Below are 20845 nucleotides of genomic sequence, written 5' to 3'. Positions count from 1 at the left end.
TGGCTTGCCCCGTCTAGACGTGGCCCGTCCCGTATAACCATGGCTCGTCCCGTCTGGCCATGGCTCGTCCCGTCTAAACGTGGCTCGCCCCGTCTAGCCGTGGCTCGTCCTGTCTAGCCGTGGCTCGTCCCGTCTGGCCGTGGCTCGTCCCGTCTGGACGTGGCTCGTCCCGTCTGGCCGTGGCTCATCCCGCTCCAGGCGCCGTTCAGAATCAGAATCTTTATTTAGACTGCAGGAGGAGAAATCCAATGAGCTATGAAGCTCTTTTTCTTTCGTAGATGTACCAGTGAAGGGGGCGGATCAGCTAGTTGCAACAACAAACAATACATAGGTTAAACGATTGGAGTGCAAACTATAGAAAAGGCACCCTAAGTCACGACAAATACATAAATACATTGCTGCCGGTTTGTCACTCAATGCAAGCTTGGGCAAGGCAGCAAGACGGGAACAACACCAAGACAACAACACAGGCCTGTCCCTGAATAAATTTGCACATTCACATTGAACTATCGATACACGGGTGAGGATAAAAGTTACAAGTCACGTTTAAAAAATGTGGCTGTACTACAGCACCGACTTTTTTGCTTCAGGATATGTTTTATGACGGGGGATTTACGTCGTCAAGGGAGGAAAAGGATGCGTCACCTATTCCAATTCTTGCTCTTTGTATGATAGTCAGAAGGAAACTTTCGTGACGGTCAATATGATGTCTCAGACTTGCGGTGTTCTCCCATCCACGTGTTCCCCTATCTCGGTGTGAGTTATAATGTTTTGCTGCATTTCTCTTGTCAATGTCCACTGCCATTGGGGTGCACGTGTGCCATAGACGGTCATTGACACGGATTCAAAAACGTTCTTCTTCACGCACGTTGGTACGCCGGGTGTGCTGCCATCGAGGACCGCATTTGTCTCATCATCGTGCGCCCGTTAATTGTGAGCGTTCGCCCCCCGACCACCGACACTGCCGCCACCACCACCGACACTACCACCACCCGCTTCCACGTCCCCCTTACCAGGCCCGGGCTTTTACCACCTTCTCCGCTTCCATCCTCCCTTTTTTCCTCCTCCTCCTCCTCAATCATCCTAATTACGGGCCACTTTGTGCAGAGGGACAGGCACACGATGCATATTATCTCGGGGGGGGGGGGGGGGGGGTTTGTGCCGCAGCGCCGATTGCGTCGTTGTTTGAAACCAGCCTTAGCTGTCACCCCCCCCCCCCCCCCAAACAAAACAACCGACCAACAAGGGAGGGGCGGAGGGAGGGAGAGAAAAATAATGAAATTGGCTCCATTAAGGGATCTGTGTGAAAGCAGAATGGTGGTGGCGGTGGCGGTAGCAGTGGTGGCGGTTGTGGCTGGGAGTGGGGGGGGGGGGGGGTGATAGCGGTAGGTGAGAGGGCAGACGAGGGAGGGGCGGGGGGGGGCCGGAGGTAGCAGAATAGAGGTTGCGCTTGCGTGGCCCCGGGATCGTTCGGGGCGACTCGGTGGCGGTAAATTATTTTTCGCCGAATGCTGGGGTTATCGATTTAATAATGAAAGCAGTCTCCTCGCTCGGGATCGATCGCCCCGGGGAGGGGGCGACGGGACGGGGAGGGGAGCACGCGCCGTTTGTTTTGGGGGGGTTTTTTTCGTAACAGGTTTTGAGTCGTGGCCCCGTCCGCTCCCCCGTAAATCACCGGCGCTGCCAAACGTAATGTAATGTGCAGTTTAAACAAATTGCTTTATTTAAAGGTGCTAGGGATCTTTATTTTTTTTTACACTTCTTCCCAAGTTGCAAGGCATCTTTGTTTATTCCTTCTGGTGTATTTTTGTTATTTATTTTCAGCGAAGGCCTAAAAGCACCGGGGCCACTCGCTTGCTCGTTACGCGATGGGTCGGCGCGCTCGACTCCATCTCCCGGCGCTGCGATTGAATCGAGAGGCGAATTTCTTAAGTTGTCCCCCACCACCCCCCCCCCCCCCCGCCCACCACCCCCCCGGCCTTCTGTCCCCCCGTTCGTGTGCACGGGCACGGCGCGGCGAGTCCATCGGCAGGTCCCGCGTGGCCGGGGTAAAGCGTGCGGAGGAACTCTCGCCCTCTTACGAGACGACTCACCGGCTTGGAAGATTAGGCCAAGAGAATGCCCTCTGGAGGGGTTCTCTAGCAGTGGCGCGAGAAAGCAACAATTTGCAGGGTCCTGCACCCTTACCTGTCATGTTAACGTGGGTAGGCTCGCACCCTGCCTTGTCGGATGTCGGAAGCTCAGTACGTTTGAGACTCGTTTTTCTCTTTGAACGGATGACCACCGGGGGCTTTGCCGGCTGCTGCATGCGTGGAGCTTCGACGGCAGTGCAGAGCGTCTCCCCTCGTACGGCGGCGGGTTTTCTCCGGGCGCTCCGGTTTCCTCCCATCATCAAAGGCACGCGGTCATGAAATTGCCCCGACCATCCCAGTTGTGCAGGATCCTCCTCCCTGAGTCTCGAGACTTGCTGGGAGTGATGAGCGCTGCAGCTGCCTCCAGCGACGTTTACCTTAGCTTGAAATTTGTATGATCATCATCATCATCATCGGTACCGTTATTAGCTACCCCCCCCCCCTCTCGTGCCCCCCCCCCCCGCCAAAACTCGTGCGACGTCGGAGATAACAGGAGATGCACAACTGCATCGTCTTAATAACCTGAGTGCGCCTTAAAAATCCAAGAGCTACGGCGGTGGGAGCGCGGTGTGCCACGCTTAATTTCATTTTCTCGACGTGACCTTGAGTGATGAATGTCGCGGGGTGGGTGGGGGGGGGTTTGGGGGGGTAAGGGGGGGGTTAAGGAGTTTCCGGGATGGGGGGGGGGCAGCAGGAGAGAGCGGGGGCGATGCGCACGTCGGCGTGTGCGGCGGTGCGTGATGCAAAGGTCCCTGCGGTCGGAGCGGGCGACGTTTTCAGGATCTCCGGCGCAAGTCGCCAAGCTCGTCTGCTCAGGGGGCCTCCGATTTGTTTGGGGATTTTATTTTATTTGTTTTTGTAGATCAACGGCCAACGATAAGCACACTTTGGATACAAGTTTTTTCGTCTTGAAGAGCACCTGATGCAGAATTATTTGTTGAATTGGTATTTGACCATTTTAACTAGTCATTCTTTGTACTTTTCTGAACCCCCATAACAAACAAATTTTGTGTACAGGTTCTTCCACTGCAGTTCATTCAACTTCAGCCCGGCAAATATTTTCTAATCGTTACAATCTGTGTTGCTTATCACACGTGCGGTCAGTTATGCGATAAAATAGTTACATAATTAAACAAACTACGAAAATTATTACAACGTACAAACCACTGTGCCGTCAGTTGCCCCGGATAGAACTTTAGATCATCGCTTCACGTTTTTGCTATTCCATATATTGGTAAGAAATTAAATATGAAATAATAATTGTATGAGCCGTGATAATCCCGACGAAAGGATATCTTTCAAAGCAGGCGGCACGATCATCGTGAACCTTGCATAGTACGGTGTGTGTCTCCGGTATCGCCACGTCACGGCGCCTCTCACGGTTCCCCCGCATTCCTCCCCCTTCCGCGAGCGATCCCGCTTGCTCGGCTGCCCTACAGGCACCGTCACACCTGAGCGGTCTGTCACGTGTATGTACGTGCGTGTGCGCGTGCGCGTGCGCGCGTACGTCTCCGATTGCAGAGACGTCTACGTATAAGCCATTCTAGTTGCATGCAATCAATTGCAAGCAACACTTCGTTCAGTTCCAGACCCTCGCCTTTAGGCGTCACAACAACGATGGGAAGCGTGTCTGTCCGTACTCCCGTCGATGTCATCGTCATCACCATCAATTCGCGATCTGTCCACTGGCGGACGAAGGCCTACCCGAGCCGTCGCCATCTCTCGCGGTTCCCGCGATGCAACAAACCGTACAGACACCGGCACTCGAGCTGAGTTTATCGCTCCGTCTCTCCGACGTTGGTCTTGACCACTGGCGAATCGTCCCTTCTGGCGACACGTCCTGCCCAGGCCCCACTTAATTATCTGAACCGTCAATTTCGAAAATGCATCCAAACGTCCGCGCGTTCTTTGATCCAGTGCTCCGCTTCGGCCTCCTCTTGTCAGGGGCCGCCTGGGACGCGACGCAGCCAAAGCACCGCAGCACCTACGGCCGCAGCTTGCGCCTTGAGTTGTGGAGGCTTCCTCTCGTCCGACCTCTCACCCCAAATCCGTACAAATCCATACAAAGCCAGAGGCATTCGCTCTTGAAAGTGTTTCGTCAATCCCGTGGGAATTATATGAAACTTCCGTCGCCTTTCTTGGGAAATAGTTTAGCGCGGATGCCGGCCTTCTCCCCCGACCACTGGTCAGCCCCCCTCCCCCCACAACCCACCCCTCCCCCCGCCTCCCCACTCCACCACCTGCACCTGCCAGTGAGGATAGATGGGGAGGGGGTCAGGGTTCAGGGTCAAGGGTCGCTCGGCCGTCCGTAAACCCCGGGGCCCGCGGCAGACGGGGCGGCTCCGCCCAGCCAATGCAGCGTTCCCACCGCACCACTGCCACTGAGGACCTTCCCTTTATCCCACTGCTTGGGCCATCTCTGTGTGCGTGCGAGTGTGGGGGGCGATGGCTCAGTGGGTTGGCGTTCTGCGCTACGAACCCGGCGGCCCGAGTATTATTCCCGCTCGCGACCAGTAACGGTGGCGAATGTGTAAACCGATCCTGGCCCCCTCCCCCTTAGGTCGACTCGGCCATAAACGAGCACCTTGTGCAGTGTGTGAACATACACGGCAACATACACAGCACTGGGGAGACAAATGCGGTCGAGCATGGTGCTCGCCACTCCAACCCCCTCCTGTGCCATGTTGGCCGTCGTAGGTTCAAAAGGGGAATCTTTGTCTTTGAGTAACTGCCAATGGGCTGCGTCCACGTTAAATGCCCAGTCCCGCAGGCGACACCTTACTCGATTCGCCGGTGAATTTCCTTATTTATGTTTCTATTTTTATTGGGTGCAATTGTGAACAACAGTATAAGATATTAGGACATCTAATCGGGGTAGTCATCGGTTCGCTGCAGCTCAAGGACTCGGTCCCTACAAGGCGCGTGGTGAAGCTAGGAGATGTCCCGTGTGTGAGCTCGGCAGAACCAGTGATCTCGTGCCGACAATTGCGTTCAGGGACGCCGTTTCCATATCCGCACAGCAGAGCGAAGGGAGCTTCTGTCCAGGGAGCATGTTCTGGCAACCGAGGTGCATACGTTTCTTAAGTGCTTGTTACCAGACTTAAATCCCGCCCCAAACTTTTGAAGGCCCAAATGTCATGTACTTTTTTTTTTCTCCCCTGTTGTAATCACAGAGACTTGACCTGCAAAGTTCAGTCCTCTAGCCCTTTACAGAGCATCACTCAGGTCATGCGTTATTGGGTTAGTTCTAACTGTCCGTGTGCATGGCCGAGACACACACGATGTTAGTCTTGTCTGTGTGTGTACGAGTGTCTTCTCAGTCACCCCCCCCCCCCCCGGGTTGCAATCTCTGTGTGTTTGTGTATAGTTGTCTTCGGCGTTTATAGCCGGGTGGTGGCGGCGGCGGTGGTGGTGGTGGTGGTGGCTATCCGCATGGCCTGCATCCCGTGCTGTGGAGGCGAAGGGATTGGTGAATCACACATCATGTTGTGAAACTCCCCGTCCTGTAAGCGGTCGAGGAAAGCCATACCCTGGCTCACCAGGGCATGGCGACCCGGGTCGTTCCATCTTTGGGATAGAGTGTTGCCCCCTCGCGTATGTTAGCTTTCTGCGGGTGCTCCAGTTCCCTCCCGCATGTATAAACACTCATTAATTGGCTGAAAACATAATAAAATATTTTATTGTGTTGTATTTTTCTTATTTTATTATTTCCCTTCTACGTGACTTTACCGAAAGAACCAAGAAGATGAATCCCTGCAGTCACGAAAGCTTTAAATCGAAATTTGGCTGAAAACAACTTAATATATGGAGGACTGTGGAGCTTGGGCAATTGTTGGTCCCACCGGCTCACCATGTGGCTGTCTTTCCCGTGAGTCTGTGGTTCCTCGCGGCCCTCGAGTCGAGTGAGCGAATACTGTGCGTGTTTAAATTTTTTATGATTATTTAATCTGCCCATCTATTTCGTTATAAGGATATAGCTGGTAATAACTAGTGTCCTTATTTTAAAGAGTCCCACACGGAACCGGCCAGGTTGCTCAGCGATACAGCAAGAGGTTCCCAAATGGAAAGGTGAGAGTTCAAATCCTGGTTGGGGGTTCACTCAACCCATCATCCTTCCTAGGTGCCTAAAATTGGTACCACTTCGTGGAGAATTCACCTATGGTCGCCCTACAGTCAGACTCGCCCCGTATGGTTACAGTCTGGAAATAAAACACTACATTCTCATGCCTCTTTTGTTCAACCCAATTTCAAGTTTCTCCTCATCCTCACCGATGTGAAACGCATCTCGAACGCGAGCTGCACCACGACACAATGCTCCGTCTGTGCTGCCCCTTATCAGCGACTATCGCTCATCTTCAGTCAAGGCTTTGGGGGGGCGATGGGGGCGGTGTGGCGCTGCTGCTTGGAGAAAGGTGGGCGGCGGCGGTGATGGAAGACGGAGGATGAGGGGCGGCGCGGGGAGATAGTCAAGCACGGCAGTGGCAGTGGTGGTGGTGGCGGCAGTGGTGGCGGTGACGGTGGTGGTGGTGGTGGCGGCTGTGGCAGTGGTGGCGGTGTTGGTGGTGGGCTTTTCAGGGCCCCGGCTAGGATGCCACGCGTATGTTGGCACTCGCTAAATTACCGCTGTCGTGGTAACCCGAGCGACGGAGTGACGTTTCGGAGTTGGCTGTGTGCCGCAAAACGGAAAGGGGGGCGGTGGAGTGGGGGGTCGGGGATGGGAGGGGTGAATTGGCACCGATGTTCACGTTTTCTGTGACTTGCGTGATGAAATCTGCCCGTCTGCGGGAGCCGGACGGATTGTTGCATCACGAGACTCGGAGATGGTGACGGCTTGCGCGTAGGCCTTCATCCAGCTGTGTGTAGATCGTGGCTGATGGTGGTGAAAATGACACACGCGTATGTTCAATTTGTTTTTCCACACACAGTTCAGAAATTGTCAGTTCCTACGGGCTTATTTTTAGTGGCTCGGTAACACAAACATTAGCGCACGACCGCTATTCATCATCCAGCCCTGCGGTCGTGTCACCGTCGCTTGGCCTAAACGCCGCCGCTGCCAATCCTGCCCTGGGAACCGAGGAAAAAAGGACCACGTCGGTGGGAAGCGCGGGGCCCCCCCGCTGCCTCTCCGCCCGTCGACCGTCCTTCCACTTTTCCCACCGGGCTCGCGCTGCTGCGGTCGTCTACGTGGCGATTGCCAATCGGGTTGGCCACGCCCCCCGAGCGTTGAGGTTATCGACCGGATCGCTCTCGATATCGCGCGGCTTAGTCCCGTCGCCCTGCGACTGCTTCGTCCACTTCTGAGCGAGTTTTCGCGCAGCGGCGGGGAACGTTGAGTAACGGCGTGCCGTTCGCGATCGCAACGACCGAGCAGATTCGCCAAGGGGCCCGCAGCAGTGCGTGGCGAAAGGTCAAGAGCAGAAATGTCTCCGGATTCTCCAGCGTTTTCCTCCCACATCCCCAAAATCGTCGTCGCCAAGCATCGCAAAGCAGCAGGACCATCCTGAAAATGTTTCCTAAGACTCTTTGAATCTTTGCTGGATAAATATTTAGGCCTTATTATTATTATTACAACCCATCAGCATCTTTTCCGCCATCTCCTGCGAGCGATTCCTTCGACACTTCACGCGGCCTCCAAGTGCACCTAGCCTGGTACAAGCGCCAAGGTGACGTCACCTTGGCGCTTGCCCCGGGCGAGCGAGCGGAATGTGTCTTCCGCGTCGTCGGCGATGTCGCACGAGAGCGCGAACAACACGAGCAGTGTGTTCCTCGGCGGTGGAGGGAGAGAGCACAAAAAAAACACACAAAGAGCTCCAGTTCTCGCGCCGCGCGATCCGTTGCCAAAACAGCGACGCGCGACGCGACCGAGCGTCTGTCGCCCAGAGATCGTCCTGCTGAGTGACGGAGAAAACGAGGGGGGGGGAGGGTTTTTTTCTTCTTAAAGGAGGACGACTGAAAGAGAGAAAGACGGGGGGGGGGAGGAGAACGAAAAAAAAACTTTCGAAAAAGGCCAAGGAAAGAAAAATGATCATGTTCGCCGAGAGACATTTGGTTTATGAAATGGCTCCAGGTCCTTTCAAACAAGCCGCCATGCACAGTCCACAGCATTTATCATGTTTTTCTTCAGATGTTCTGAGTTTTTTTTTTACTTAACCATGCTGCTCACTGGGTTTTTAAGTCACCTTTGTCGGTCGCTCGGTCAGACGGTCGATATTTTTTTGTTCCCCCCCCCCCTAAAACCAGAATGCTCTTGAAACGACATGCGGCGAAAGCGCGGCTCGCTAAAGCTGGACTGCTGACTATTGCAGGAGGCACTCGCCCGCCGCAAAGTGACCTCGCCCCCAACAAACCAGTCGAAGACGCAACCCAAAAACAACCAAGGGGCTCTTGTCTCATAGCAAAATAACTCGGCACCCAATGTGCCTCCTTCGCGTATTATTTCCTCCGCCTTAATATTAGAAAAAAAATTTTTTTACACATCCCATCAGCCTCACGGCCTTCTTGGAGTACATCATTTCAGCGGGATTGATTCAACACAAGCACTGGACCAGTAACGACCATGCTGGGTTTGGTACTCAATTACAAAGTCATATTTGGAGGTTAATAATTGGTTTATTTTGGGTTGGAGTGTGTGGGTATAATGTCAATATTTAGCGTTAACCCTCCACCACCTGATGACAGAGCCCATCCAATCGAGATGTGACGTTGTGGGAAAATATGCCAATTGATTTTATGTATCAGAAACACCGGGAGAGGAGGAGGATGAATGTTGAAAAGCAAGGAAAAAATGCTCACTGTTTTTGTGCGAAGACGTTTCTTTGGAACTTACATCCAGCATCGTCGGGAGTTGAAACGATGATCTAACCCAAAAGAAACCGATGTGGAAGCCTGTAGGTAAAACCAATACTAGCATTCAGCCTGGAGGGAGAATCGCAGGAGGAGACACGCTTTCCCCAGCGTTATTCACAACTACATTGGAAGGTGAATATTGGTTCCGCATAAATAAAGGCGTAGCTGTAATTGGAGAAATGATTAACCATGTCAGATTTCCTGAAGGCATGGCCATTTTAACAATCGACCGATGTGAACTGCGGGAATTGATTGGAATCACTTGATGAAGTAAGAGGGATCAAAGTTAACGGTGCAGCCCTGCGAAGACTTGCGCGACTGCTAGAGAGCCCTCGTACAGGAGGCCCAGAGTGCCTGGCCAGGCGCGATGCCCCGGGGCGAGTAGATGTCACTGCCCACGACTTGACGCCTGGATTAACGAGCGATGCCAGTCTGTCGCGTCTTCACGCAGTGTCCCTTGTACCCGGGAGAAGGTCAAAGGTGAAGGCAACCTCACCGTCAAAAGTTCCAAAGGCATCGTAAGAATAGGCGTGGCCCTTCTACGGAATAATCCAGCGGCTTGACACGCAAAACTGAATGCAACATCGCCGCCCAGCGTGGATTAAAAAAAAAAGTCGGTTCATCTAGTTCATCTGCGTCTGACACTGATATGTTATGAGCGTTTCTCCTCTTATTGAAAATGACGGACAAGTTGTTTGTGTCTGAACAGCAGTCCAGTGAAAGACCAAACGCAAAAGATCCCTGCGTTTGACCTTCCACGAAGCTCATGGTCCACACTAAATCGCATCCACTGCACAAACCATGGCAGTGTGCGACTTTGGTCATTCAGAACAGACCATACAGTGTATAACGACGCAATCCCGATCCACAAATATGAAGGAGACATCGCAGCGATACACTCGGCTGGTCCTGACGCGATTATCTGGCTTGACCACCGGTAATGTGAAATTGTAGTTGCTGCTCTGCATCTATCATCAGCTATTCAAAAGAAGAGGTAGTCCTAATTGGTTGGTTTAGTAAGGACTCTGGTAAAAATCCGCTTACACAAGCGATTACCCACGTGTTTTGAAGTGTCTGGAAATCTGCATCTGAATTCGTTGAACGGCCCGAGCGGGCGAGCGAGCGGGCGGGCGAGCGAGCAGGCGGGCGGGCGAGCGGGTGGGCGGGCGGGTGAGCGAGAGGGCGAGCGGACGCCGTCCTTTGTACAACTGCAGATTTGCGGGGGTTAAATCCCCGGACACGCCTTGTGGCTCGAAGCTCTTATTCGCATAACGTCCTGGATCGCGGGATCACAAGGGCACTCGGCGGGGGAGACACGTGTGGCGCCATCCCATCCAATCGGAAACGATTCGTTATTATGATTAATGCCGCTGACAGCGATAGCTGGTTAGGTGCGCAGACCGCTCGGGGGCGTTTTGCCGAATCGTCGGCAGCAGACGCCGCCATCCACCCGCCGCCGTTGCCGAGGCGGGCCGAGCAGTAAATGCGGCGAGGTTTGGCTGAAGAGAGGAGGCAGTCAAGTCGGCACACTTCTGAGGACGCACGATTAAAGGCCCTAAATCCCGTCGAGGATTGATTTATTGGCTCGTTTTATTTATTTTTTAAATGCTCACAGAAGTCGTGGGGACACATGCCTGGGTTTATGAGCGGTTGCGACAATCTCGTTTCACCCCGATTTCAATGCCCCCCCCCCCCACACACCCTGAAAGCCAAACACGGTTGGCCCGTGACGGGCGGTCCCGCGAACTCGTTTTTTTGGCTCGTCGCACATCTCATCTCCACCGAACCATCGAGCGCGTGGCCGCCCTGGGGTTCCCCCCTCCCCCCCCCAGTCGCGTGTTGAAGGTCAAAGTTCGTTCGTCAGTGAGATTTTGTTGCTCAGGTGAGCATTGAAGCGGTGGTTACCTCCTGTTTGCGGGCCTGAGCCCACAGTGGGAATTCTACATTCCTGTGGCAGGGTGCGAGTCTCTTCGTAGGACAACCACCACACAGAGGTACGCGCCTTCACAAATCCACAACCTCCTGATCAAGGCGCCTGCCAGTTGAAGTTAATTAGCCAATTACTGCCTGCGAACATACCGTATATATGCAGTGGTCCCTCCTTCGGTGTACGATGCCAAAGATGAACGATATTTCGATTAACGATCTGCCTCCCATAGGGTCCCATTGCTTCTACTAACGATGCATTTTCGATCAACGATATGTTTATGATATCACACGGACCCGCCAATTTCGGCCAATCGGAGCGCTGCTAACGTTGATTTTGCAGCAGACCTCAGCCAATCAGCGATGCCTTTTTTTGACCCCTCAACCTCCACCACCTCTGAACATCCAGAGGTTCTAATGGAAGGAGGCGCTTCTTCCAAAAAAAATGTTTCTCCCACCACAACTTCTCTATCAACCCTTTAAGCCATTCATCTTCTTAGTTTTTATGTTATGCTCTATGTATTCTTTATTTGTGTTTCTATTAATATTAATGCATTAATATGTTCTTATAACGTTTATTTATTAAAATTGCATGTTTAAATGTTAAAAGCTATGTTTTTAGGGTGAAAAAGGTCAACTTCCGATCGTCTTGGAACCAATTAAGCCTTTAACATGCATTTCCTATAATTGGATTTACGATAATTTCAATTAAAGATGGGTTTTCCTGCTTCAAATTAATATCGTTAACCGAGGGACCGCCGTATATATGTCACACGCTTGGATGTATTTCTATCATCGGCATCCACCCCGGGCTATCCACTTGGTCGAGGACTAAGCGGGGTTCAGTTGTCGGATCCAATTTTGCCGAAAAACCCACGCAGCATTTGCTTGAATGTTTGCACGGGAAACTTTAAATACCTCCTTCGCAGAATGACGCCCTCGATCGTTCTTTCAATTCAAGGAGGGGAGGCGAAACGGAACGTGGGAGAATTTACAGAGCCGTTAGCCTCTTATCGCAATGCCTATAAATAGTTTCCGAAGATCCCTGGGCAACGTAATAACAATGGAAGAGGAACAAAATGTTGAGGCCTGACCGACCACAGCGGGCGGCGGGCGTGGAGGTGAGATGTTTAACGGCGCCGTCATTTCGGTAATTCATGCCCGAGTATCGGCCTATCGCGGGTGGCAACAGCTCTGGACGCGTTCGTCGATAGTAAACACCGCGGCCCCGGAACAGAATGTACGTTTGCGATGGGTGCCGTTCGGGGGCGGCGGCCATCGTGCACAGCGCGTCGAGAGGACACTCTTTTGTCTGGCCTCTCCGAGCGCGCCCTGAAGTGGAAGAGCCACTGCTGTACGCTTGTTTATTTTGTAGGCGCGTGAGGGGCGGTCAGTCGGTCGGTCGGTCATCACCGGGGTAAAAAAAAAAAGCAAAGTTTTGAGCTTGGACTCGGAACAGGGGCAGAGAGTCGACAGCACAGCCGGCTGGGGGGGAAGGGGGTTCGTCATCATCGCCATTGGTTTTTTTTACGTCGCGCCTCCCCATGCGGTGCATCTTTGTGCCGCCCGCACATTGGGGCCTGTACAGAAACGACCGCAGACCAAGTGAGCAGTGTTCAAAAACATCGCGAATTACACGACAAACGAGGATTATCCAAATTACAAGCTAAAACGTGCTGGACGTCTTCTCTTATTTTTTTTGTCCTCTTCATTTCAATTATTCATACGCCATCTGAAAATAGTACGTCTTGAGTTTTAAACTGTCAGGAGCATCGATAACATTTTCCTTGTAAGCTGTGCCACAATTTTGGGTGCCAAAGAGCACCAAAATGCCTGTTCAGCAATTCTCAATTTCGTCCGCCGGTCTTGTAATGAAAATTATCGCGTCTGGTATCGAGTGAAGTTGACGGCTTGGAACGCGCCGTTCCGGGATGGTGCGTGCAAACGGCACGGAAGACCGAGGGACCTCCCGCCGAGCGAGCGTCGTCGCGGCCGAATCGCGACGTTCTCGGTGGACAGGGAGGGGGGTGGCTGTGACCGCTTTTTTGCCGTTGGTCTCTCCGCGGTTTCTGTTGTGGAAACAGCTTTGGAAGAGAAGAGAGTTAAGCGGGTGCGGTGCTCACTTAACAGCACTTGCCCCAAACGTCTGTGTAAGATATACGGGGAATATTTCTCTTTATACGTTGGCGAGCTGTGGTGCGGTGGTTTACAATAACACGCTGCGCGAACTCTGAGCCTTGAGTGAGATTCGCAGCCCACGGCTTACATCAGTGGCGACTCGCATCAGAACTTTTCTTGGGCCTTCCTTAAAGTCAACTCACCGTCTTACCTGGGGAGGCGAAGGCGGCCAGGAGTCATGTTGGCCACACCACCACCTTGTTAAAAAGGTCCTCGCTAACAGCCATTGCCCTGACAGTCATAATACTGTACAGGGGATCTGTGTATGTGTGTGCACGCGCGCGGCAGGGAGGGTGTTGCCGACGTAGTTACGCGGTTCCACACCGGTCCCACCCCGACGGGATATTACGCTGGGTGGCAGACGTTAGGCGCGGTGGTGGAGGAGGGCCCGGCGAGCGAGATGAGGCTGGGGAGCAGAGCAGGTGCTGGCAGACCGCCAGGTCAGCTCTTGGAGGTCGTCAGCGTGTCTCCTGTGCAGCAGCAGCCGCGGGATCTGGCCCGAGGGGGTAGAGAGCGTTGGTGGCAATGAGCTGCGGTGGTGGTGATGGTGGCATCAAAATATCTGTGCACCATGGCTTCTTGACCTGGATTGATCTTATTTCTTTGTCGGGCAGGGCCAAGGAATTCGAGGCCTCTCTGGATGGAAAGGTTCAAGTGCCGGAGTCGGCCTACAAAGCCAAGTAAGCACGCGACGGAGAAACACATCGTTTACGCACGCAGCGAGTGAGCAAGCGCGCCCGCGCGGCTGTGTTAACGTAGCCGGCGTTGTGTTATCGCAACTCGTAGCCGAGCCTCGTCAACAACGACAGGCTTGTGGAGTTCTAGTCAAGTCTTAAAGCGTGGAGTGCACACAACGGGTGAATTTCTCGATCCGGGTAACCTCGCTCGCCCTGTGCGCCGTTGGCTTGGCCCGCACGCAACGACCGCACGAAATCCCCGAGACTCGGCGAACGTCGCAGCCCGGCAGTTGTCGACGGAGCCTGCACCCCACACCGGGTGGGCGATGGAGTGTGCGTGCGCGTGACCGCGTCTCTTGCCGCACTCCAGGCTCCAACGTCTGGTGAAGGACATCAATAAGCAGCTGCAGAGCCACGAGAGCGGCCCGTGGCCCAACAACAAGGTGCTGGCGCTCGACAGGGCCCTCGGCGAGCTCATGCGCATTATGGAGAAGCAGGTGAGGAGGTTGCTCCCCCGCGTCACTGCGTCGCCGCTCCCCCGCGTCACTGCGTCGCCGCTCCCCCGCGTCACTGCGTCGCCGCTCCCCCCGGCGTCGCCGCTCCCCCCGGCGTCGCCGCTCCCCCCAGGGTCGCTGCTCCTCACCGTCGTTGGAAACGCGCATCCAGACTCAGCTGTGCCGGAATGTTTTGAAGCCCATCATGCATTGCAGTTTAGCTTGTACTGCAGTGGCCACGTCAGCAAACTTTATGCACACACACACACACACAGATACACGCACGTACAGATAACCTTTATCGGACTGTTTTAACTATTGCAGTGAAAAGTACTTATAAAGGCCAACGCAGCAGACCGATGAGTGGGGGGGCGGGGTGGCCAGCCCCATGCACGACCGCCTTTGTCTCCGCAGTGCCAATGTTTACACACTGCACAATTATACACAGTCTCATTCCATTACAGGTGCACACGTGCAGACACGCAGGACGTATGCACGTGCAAATTGCCGCTTTTATCGAGACGATCGACGAGCCACGGCTGGGCGTGCCACCTCGGCGGGGCGGTAACGCGGCGCGGTGAAACGCGGTGGCGGGGAGTGATGGGCAACGCCACGGGTGCGGGACGATCCTCCTTCCGTCGTCAGTTCGTTGGCTTGTCCCTCGGCGCGTCGGTTTGGTGCGTTTGGTTTTGGTAGTTCGGGCCGGCGGCGCTGTGCGAAGGTGGAGGTGGTGGTGATTCCGCAGTAAAACTTGAGCACTGGTAACACAAAGCAGATATACTGCTCCACTTAGGCAGGGAGAAGTCGTTAAAGGGATTCCCGAAGGGAGTTTATTGGAACGAGCGCACGCACGCACGCACGCGTACACATTTATGTGGGCGAGCGCACGTGAGAGAGACAAACACAAAAATGCCTGTGGGGGCCATGTAGACTTGGGGCAAGTTCTGTTTGAGAGCACCTATTAAGACTTGCATGGCCGCTTTTCGTCTCCCCAGTACACCGGGTACTAATTTTGGGCGAATCGACGAACGGGGGGGGGGGGCGGGCGGGGGCCAAAACCGGTTCAGGTATCGCTTGTCACTGATGTTAGCCGCGGCTGGGAATTGAACGCAGGCGTCTGGGTTCATAAGCGCAGTGCCCTAACCGGTGTCTCCACCGCTCTCCGCTCAAATGCAAAGACCACAAATGCGCACGGCCACTCGTCAAATAAACAGGCACAGCAAGGTGGCTGCATCATCACTCAAACGATTAAATCATCGACCAGCAGGTCCTCCCGCATGAATGCATTCCGGTGATGAAGATGAGGACGATGCATCCCTCCGCTTAAATGTGGCAAACCCTGTACCGGCTTCGACTTTACTGTGTCTCATCAGCGGGGTGTGGACAGTTGAGCCAGCGCTACTGGGTGGTCCATTGTGGATGGGCCAGTGTCATCCACGAACCTTGTGAGGTCTGAAGTGGATATTGAGCGACGTGAAATAATCCACTGTGTAACAATACAAAATTTGGTTCCTCGGCAGTAAGTGTTATTTCCTAATTGCTTATGCCTCAAAAGTACAGAAAATGGCTATTATTCCCCACAAACTTTGCTTTTGTGACCAGGCCAGTGATATTTTGAAATTTACCTCTTTTCAATGAGAAAACGTGGTGTGCATTTGTGTTATATTCCTTCACATAAAGTCCTGGTCACAAAAGCAACTTTTGGGGGGCATAATATCCATTTTCTGTACTTTTTAGGCATAAGCAATAACAAAATAACACTTACTACCCAGGGACAAATCGTGTCACATATAATCGAAGCGCCTGTGTGTGGGGGAGAGTTGCTCATCATCTCCACTGGCGGTCTTGAGCCAGCGGTGGAAATTCCACGTTCACGTGACGGAAGCTAGTCCCCCCCACCCCAAGGTTGCATCCCTGCATGTACTTGCTCTCGCTCTGGAGAGCCCTTCCAGAGGTTATTTGGCCTACTCTTCCACGGGAGAGGTGGGAGCCCACCCACACTTTACCCCACCGCCAGCCACTTGCCTACCGATCGACAGTGGCGTGTGCCCATCTATACTGCCGCGTTGAACAAATGGGTGGCGCCAGGCAATTTGTAAAAATGCTCCCCCTACACACACCCGTTGTTTCAACCGCCGCGGCCAGGAGACGGAATCGGACCGGCGACCTCCAGATCGCCGCCCAAAGAAACATTTTTGCAAGGTGCTCAAAATGATGACGGCGCTGCACTCAGGCGAATATCGGGTCACGCTCAAGTAAATGTGTAAACACGCGCACACAGGGGGGTGGTGGTGGTTGCGGGGGGGGGGGGCGGTGTTTAATTGGCAACATGCAATAACATCTAATGGATACACCAAGCAGCCTTGCAGCTCGAGGCATGCACATGCGGTGGGGGGTGGGGGGTGTTGGGTGAGGGGCGTGGGGGGACGGACGAGGCACGCAGCGCTCCATCTCCACGTGAGACGTGCCCACGCGTCTTCACGCGCGCGAGCGCGTCATCGGGGCGGCCCGCTCGAGCGAGCCACCGCCGGTCTGTGGTTTAATCGCCGCCTGTCTCCGCCGTGATGCAAAGCAGAGACCATCCCCTCCTCCTCCTCCCTCCTCCTCCTCCTCCCTCCTCCTCCCTCCCCCGGTCTCCAGGGCCGGTGGTTTTGCGTTTGGGGGAGGTTGCCAGGGGCTGATGCGCGAGGCTTGAGCCAAAACCAGCGGGGATGTGGCCAGCATGCTTTATATTTAGTCCTGGTCTTAGTCTAGACGAAGATAACTTGTGGAATTTTAGTTTGTGGATTTCATCGAGTCATCCTCTCCGAGTCTCGTCGACTGAAGCAAGTCAAAAACGTATCGTTGTTAAATGTTAGCGTTGAGCAGCACGCAATTCCCCCCCCCCCTTGCCCCTCATTATCGAGTAAGCCAATCAGTGAACTCAGTAAATCTTTTATCCACTTTATCTACCCAGTTGCTGTGTGTGTGGTCCTCCTCCGTGCGCTGCGGTCCCCAATGAGTGGTCGTGGGTCCGTCGGTGCTCGTTGAATTTTGCGGCTAATTCCGTGAGCAACACCAGCGGCCGACGCCCACCGTCCACGTAGTTACCGCCACTGCACAGCCAGGTTGGTTTCCCCCTCCGTATGCACGCGCGGTACGAAGCAGTGGGCGGTAGTGTGGGGCGGGGGGGGGTGGAGGGGGCCGAGGGAGATTCGCTGCTGCCCCCCCTCCTCCCCCCGACCTTGCCGTCACCCAGCCCGCGCCTCGGCTCCGTTCTGTTTGAAGTTTGCACAATGGACGTGAGACAAACGAGCGCCCCATCTCGAGCCGGGACGGATCCTGGGGGTCGCGGTGGGTTCTGGGGGAGGGCGGCCCCGGGGCGGCGCTGAATAAATATACAGCAGGAGGGTTGCTGCCTTGCCTGCCTGCCTGCCTACCTGGCTGCCTGCCTGCCTGTGTGCCTGGGTGGTCACAGGGCCACGGGATTGAGGCCTGAACTCTGTCCTCAACCCTTCTCCCCTCCATCTCTCCCCCGCCCACCACCACCACCTCCTCCCACCCCATCACCTCTGCCGCCCACCCGCACCCTGCCGGCGCTGCCCGCCGCCGCTCGCTCTGCGGCAGGAGGCTTGCCGAGCCACGCAGCGCGCGTTTGCGTGGGTGCCCGCGCGGCATCGATGTAGCTGCAAAGTGTTTTTGCGCGCGCGTTTTGTAATTCGTGGTCAGTTTAAATATCGTACTCAACGTCTCTATGCTCCTCCGTGGAATCGCCTCCACCTCCCGTCTCATCTCACTCGACTCCCCTCCACGCGCCCTCCTCCTACCTCTCCACCATCTCATCTCCCTCTACTCCCCTACGCGCAACCAAGAGGCCTTCTGTCAAAGCCCCCGGTCAGCCTTCGCTCGGTGGGAGGTCCCGCATTCTCCTCTGCTGCCCCCGTAGTCTGGAACTTTCTCCTCCCCCCCCCAGCCACCCGTGCTGTCGACCCCCTACGCCCGTTCAAGTCCAGGCTCAAGATCTTCCTTGTCGTCTTGGTCCATGACTCGCCTCCTCTTACCTACGAAACAAATGACGCCTGCTGCTGTGTCTGTGCAGCCTCTTGAGATGCGGCCGTACACAGACGTAGCTACACGAGTCCGCTGTGTGCAGTTTTTTGCTGGGTTCGCGCGCGTGTTCACGTGCGTGTTCGCGCGCGTGTTCACGTGCGTGTTTGCGCGCGTGTTCACGTGCGTGTTCGCGCGCGTGTTCCAGCTGGAGAAGAACGGTTCGCACACCGCACGGGAGTCGTGGGACAGCGGTTCGCGCACCGCGCTTCGAAGACGGCGTCCCGAGTCCGTTTCCCGCTCGCGGGTAATAGCAGTGACAGTGGAAATTTGAACCGCTCCTGGACCTCCCGTGGGTCGACTCTGGTGTGCTTTGTAAACACAAAGGCGTCCGGGCACCCGCCCTCTCGTGCGCATCGTGCCAGCCTAGGTGCTCACTATAACAGCACTTGCCCCAGCAGTCGGTTCAGGGCTATATGGGGATGTTTGTCTTTTGTTTATTATATGTTTGCCTTTATATGCGTGTGCGCGAGAGTGTGTGTATGTGAGGGTTTGTGTTTATGGGAGTGTGTGTGTGTACTTGTGAGAATGTGTGTGATTGTTAATGTGTCTGCATGCATGCATGTGTATGCATGTGAAAGTATGTGTATATGTGACTATCTGCTTGTACGTGGGAATGTGTAGGTCACATTGTGTGTATGTTATGTGAGAGTTCGCATATGAATGTCTGTGTGGGGCATTGTTTGTGTGATGGTGTATGTGTGTAAAGTGTGTGTGCCGATTGGAGTGTACGTGCTTATGTGAAGATGCGAGCTTGTATCAGTGTGTATATGTGCGTGTATATAAATGCGTGTGCAATGTGTACATGAGTGAGCACGTGTATACATGCATGTATGTTTCATAGTCTGCATATGTGTGTTTAACGTGTGGACGGGTACGAGCATGTATGCAAGCGAGTGTCTTTGTGTCGTCTTTCCGAGTAGTCGAGCAGTTTGTGCACTGCGCTACAAATCTCGTGACCCGAGTTCCATTCCCCCTCATGGCCAACACCAGTGGCGTTTATCTGCGCCAGTCCTGGGCCTGCCCGAGGTCGACTCGGCCTCAAATGAGTACCTGGTGTGATATGTAAACATCGCCACTGGGGAGGCAAAGGCGGCCGGGCGTGGTGCTGGCCACCCACCCCCTCGTGTGCCGTGCCGGCCTTCAAAGGTGCTAGATAACGGCACTTGCCTCAATAGTATATTAAGGCTATACGGGGGTTCTTTGTCTTTCAGGGTGTGCGCGTGTATACCTTTTTATGGGAGTGTGTGAGTGGGCACGTGCGTGTAAAATTATAATAATTGACATTTATTTGCAAGGCGCCTTCCACGAATGTCTCAAGGACCATATGTGTGTTCGTAATGCGAGCGAGCACACACGTGTGTCTTTGAGGGCGCGTGTACGGGCGTGCGTGCGTGCAGCCCGTGTGTCAGCGTGCCCACGAGCGTGTATTTATTTATATAAAATGCGCTGCAGCCCGTCCGCCCGCGTTAAAAGCCTAGGAGAGGCTTGCACGGCTGATGAAAGCCGTTGCATGAATAATGTAAACGATGGTGATGGCGATGCTGCCTCGGAGACTCCGGCTAATGGAGCCCAAAGCCCGCTCCTCTCCCGGCCCTCTGGTGCCATCAATCCCCACGCCTCCGCTCGACGAGAGGACGGGCGAGCGGACAGATTCACGCGCAACCCGTTGCATCGCCTCATCGTCGTCGTCATCGTCGTCATGCGCGCCAATCGGTTCCCCGCCGTGCCTCCGCCGGCCAAGATAACCCAACGGAGAGACGTGCGTGCACCACGCACGCGTCCGCCTCCTCATCGTTCTCACCGTCGTCGTCACATCGTCAAGCGCGTCGATCGATGCCGTCTGCCGGGCGAGTCGCCCTCGGAAAAAGAGCTTTTTAGCTCGGTGGGCTTAACTTGCGAAATTAACTTCTGATACTCGATCACCACACAAGTTCGAAAAAGCGGCTGGGCACAATTGGCAGACCCACACACACACCGATCCATACATCACCTCCTCATCATCATCACTGTCATCATCATCTTCACCGTCCACACGTGTCTTTGCACATGTGTGCGTATGCACGCGCATATGCACGCACGTGTGACTGCGAGTATATGCGTGCATACGCCCGCATACTGCGTGTGTGTGTGTGTGCCCGCGGCCATGCATGTGTATGCACGCCCGCGTGTGTTTGCACGTGTGCGTGTGTATCCGCCTGCGTGTGTATCCGCCTACGTGCGTGTGCGTGCGTGTGCGTGCGTGCGCGTGCATGCGCGTGCATGCGCGTGCGTGCGTGCGCGTGCGTGCGCGTGCGCGCATTGCTCGTTATCAGCAGAGACATCGGCAGTTCCCTCCCAGCAGGAAGAGCGAGAAGTGTAGCTTTAGTTCCGGTTGGGCGCTGATGATTTTTTACTGCGGGTCGCTCCGCTGACTTTAACCCTGCAGTTATCTCCGCTTCAAACAAGGGCGGTTGGGGGGGGGCGGCTGGTAGGGGCAGCTCGGGGTGGCGGCTGGTGGGTGGGT

The 20845-nt window shown here is 54.6% G+C and overlaps 1 protein-coding gene across 7 annotated transcripts in view; it reads left to right on the top strand.

Moving 5' to 3' along the window:
• Positions 1–20845, top strand: part of SCAPER (S-phase cyclin A associated protein in the ER) — a 219358-nt gene that overhangs the window by 119031 nt on the left and 79482 nt on the right. For all 7 annotated transcript variants that reach the window (XM_076075118.1, XM_076075117.1, XM_076075115.1 and 4 more), the window contains 2 exons: positions 13697–13762; positions 14130–14256. In XM_076075118.1, the coding sequence (XP_075931233.1) occupies positions 13697–13762; positions 14130–14256 (193 nt within the window). The remainder of the gene's footprint in view (positions 1–13696; positions 13763–14129; positions 14257–20845) is intronic.

Source organism: Petromyzon marinus, chromosome 52, assembly GCF_048934315.1.
Source record: "Petromyzon marinus isolate PM22_M1 ecotype Great Lakes invasive population chromosome 52, UKy_Petmar_22M1.pri1.0, whole genome shotgun sequence".
Lineage (NCBI taxonomy): Eukaryota > Metazoa > Chordata > Hyperoartia > Petromyzontiformes > Petromyzontidae > Petromyzon > Petromyzon marinus.
Note: the sequence above shows the minus strand (reverse complement) of the source record. Positions and strands in the feature narration are given on the sequence as shown.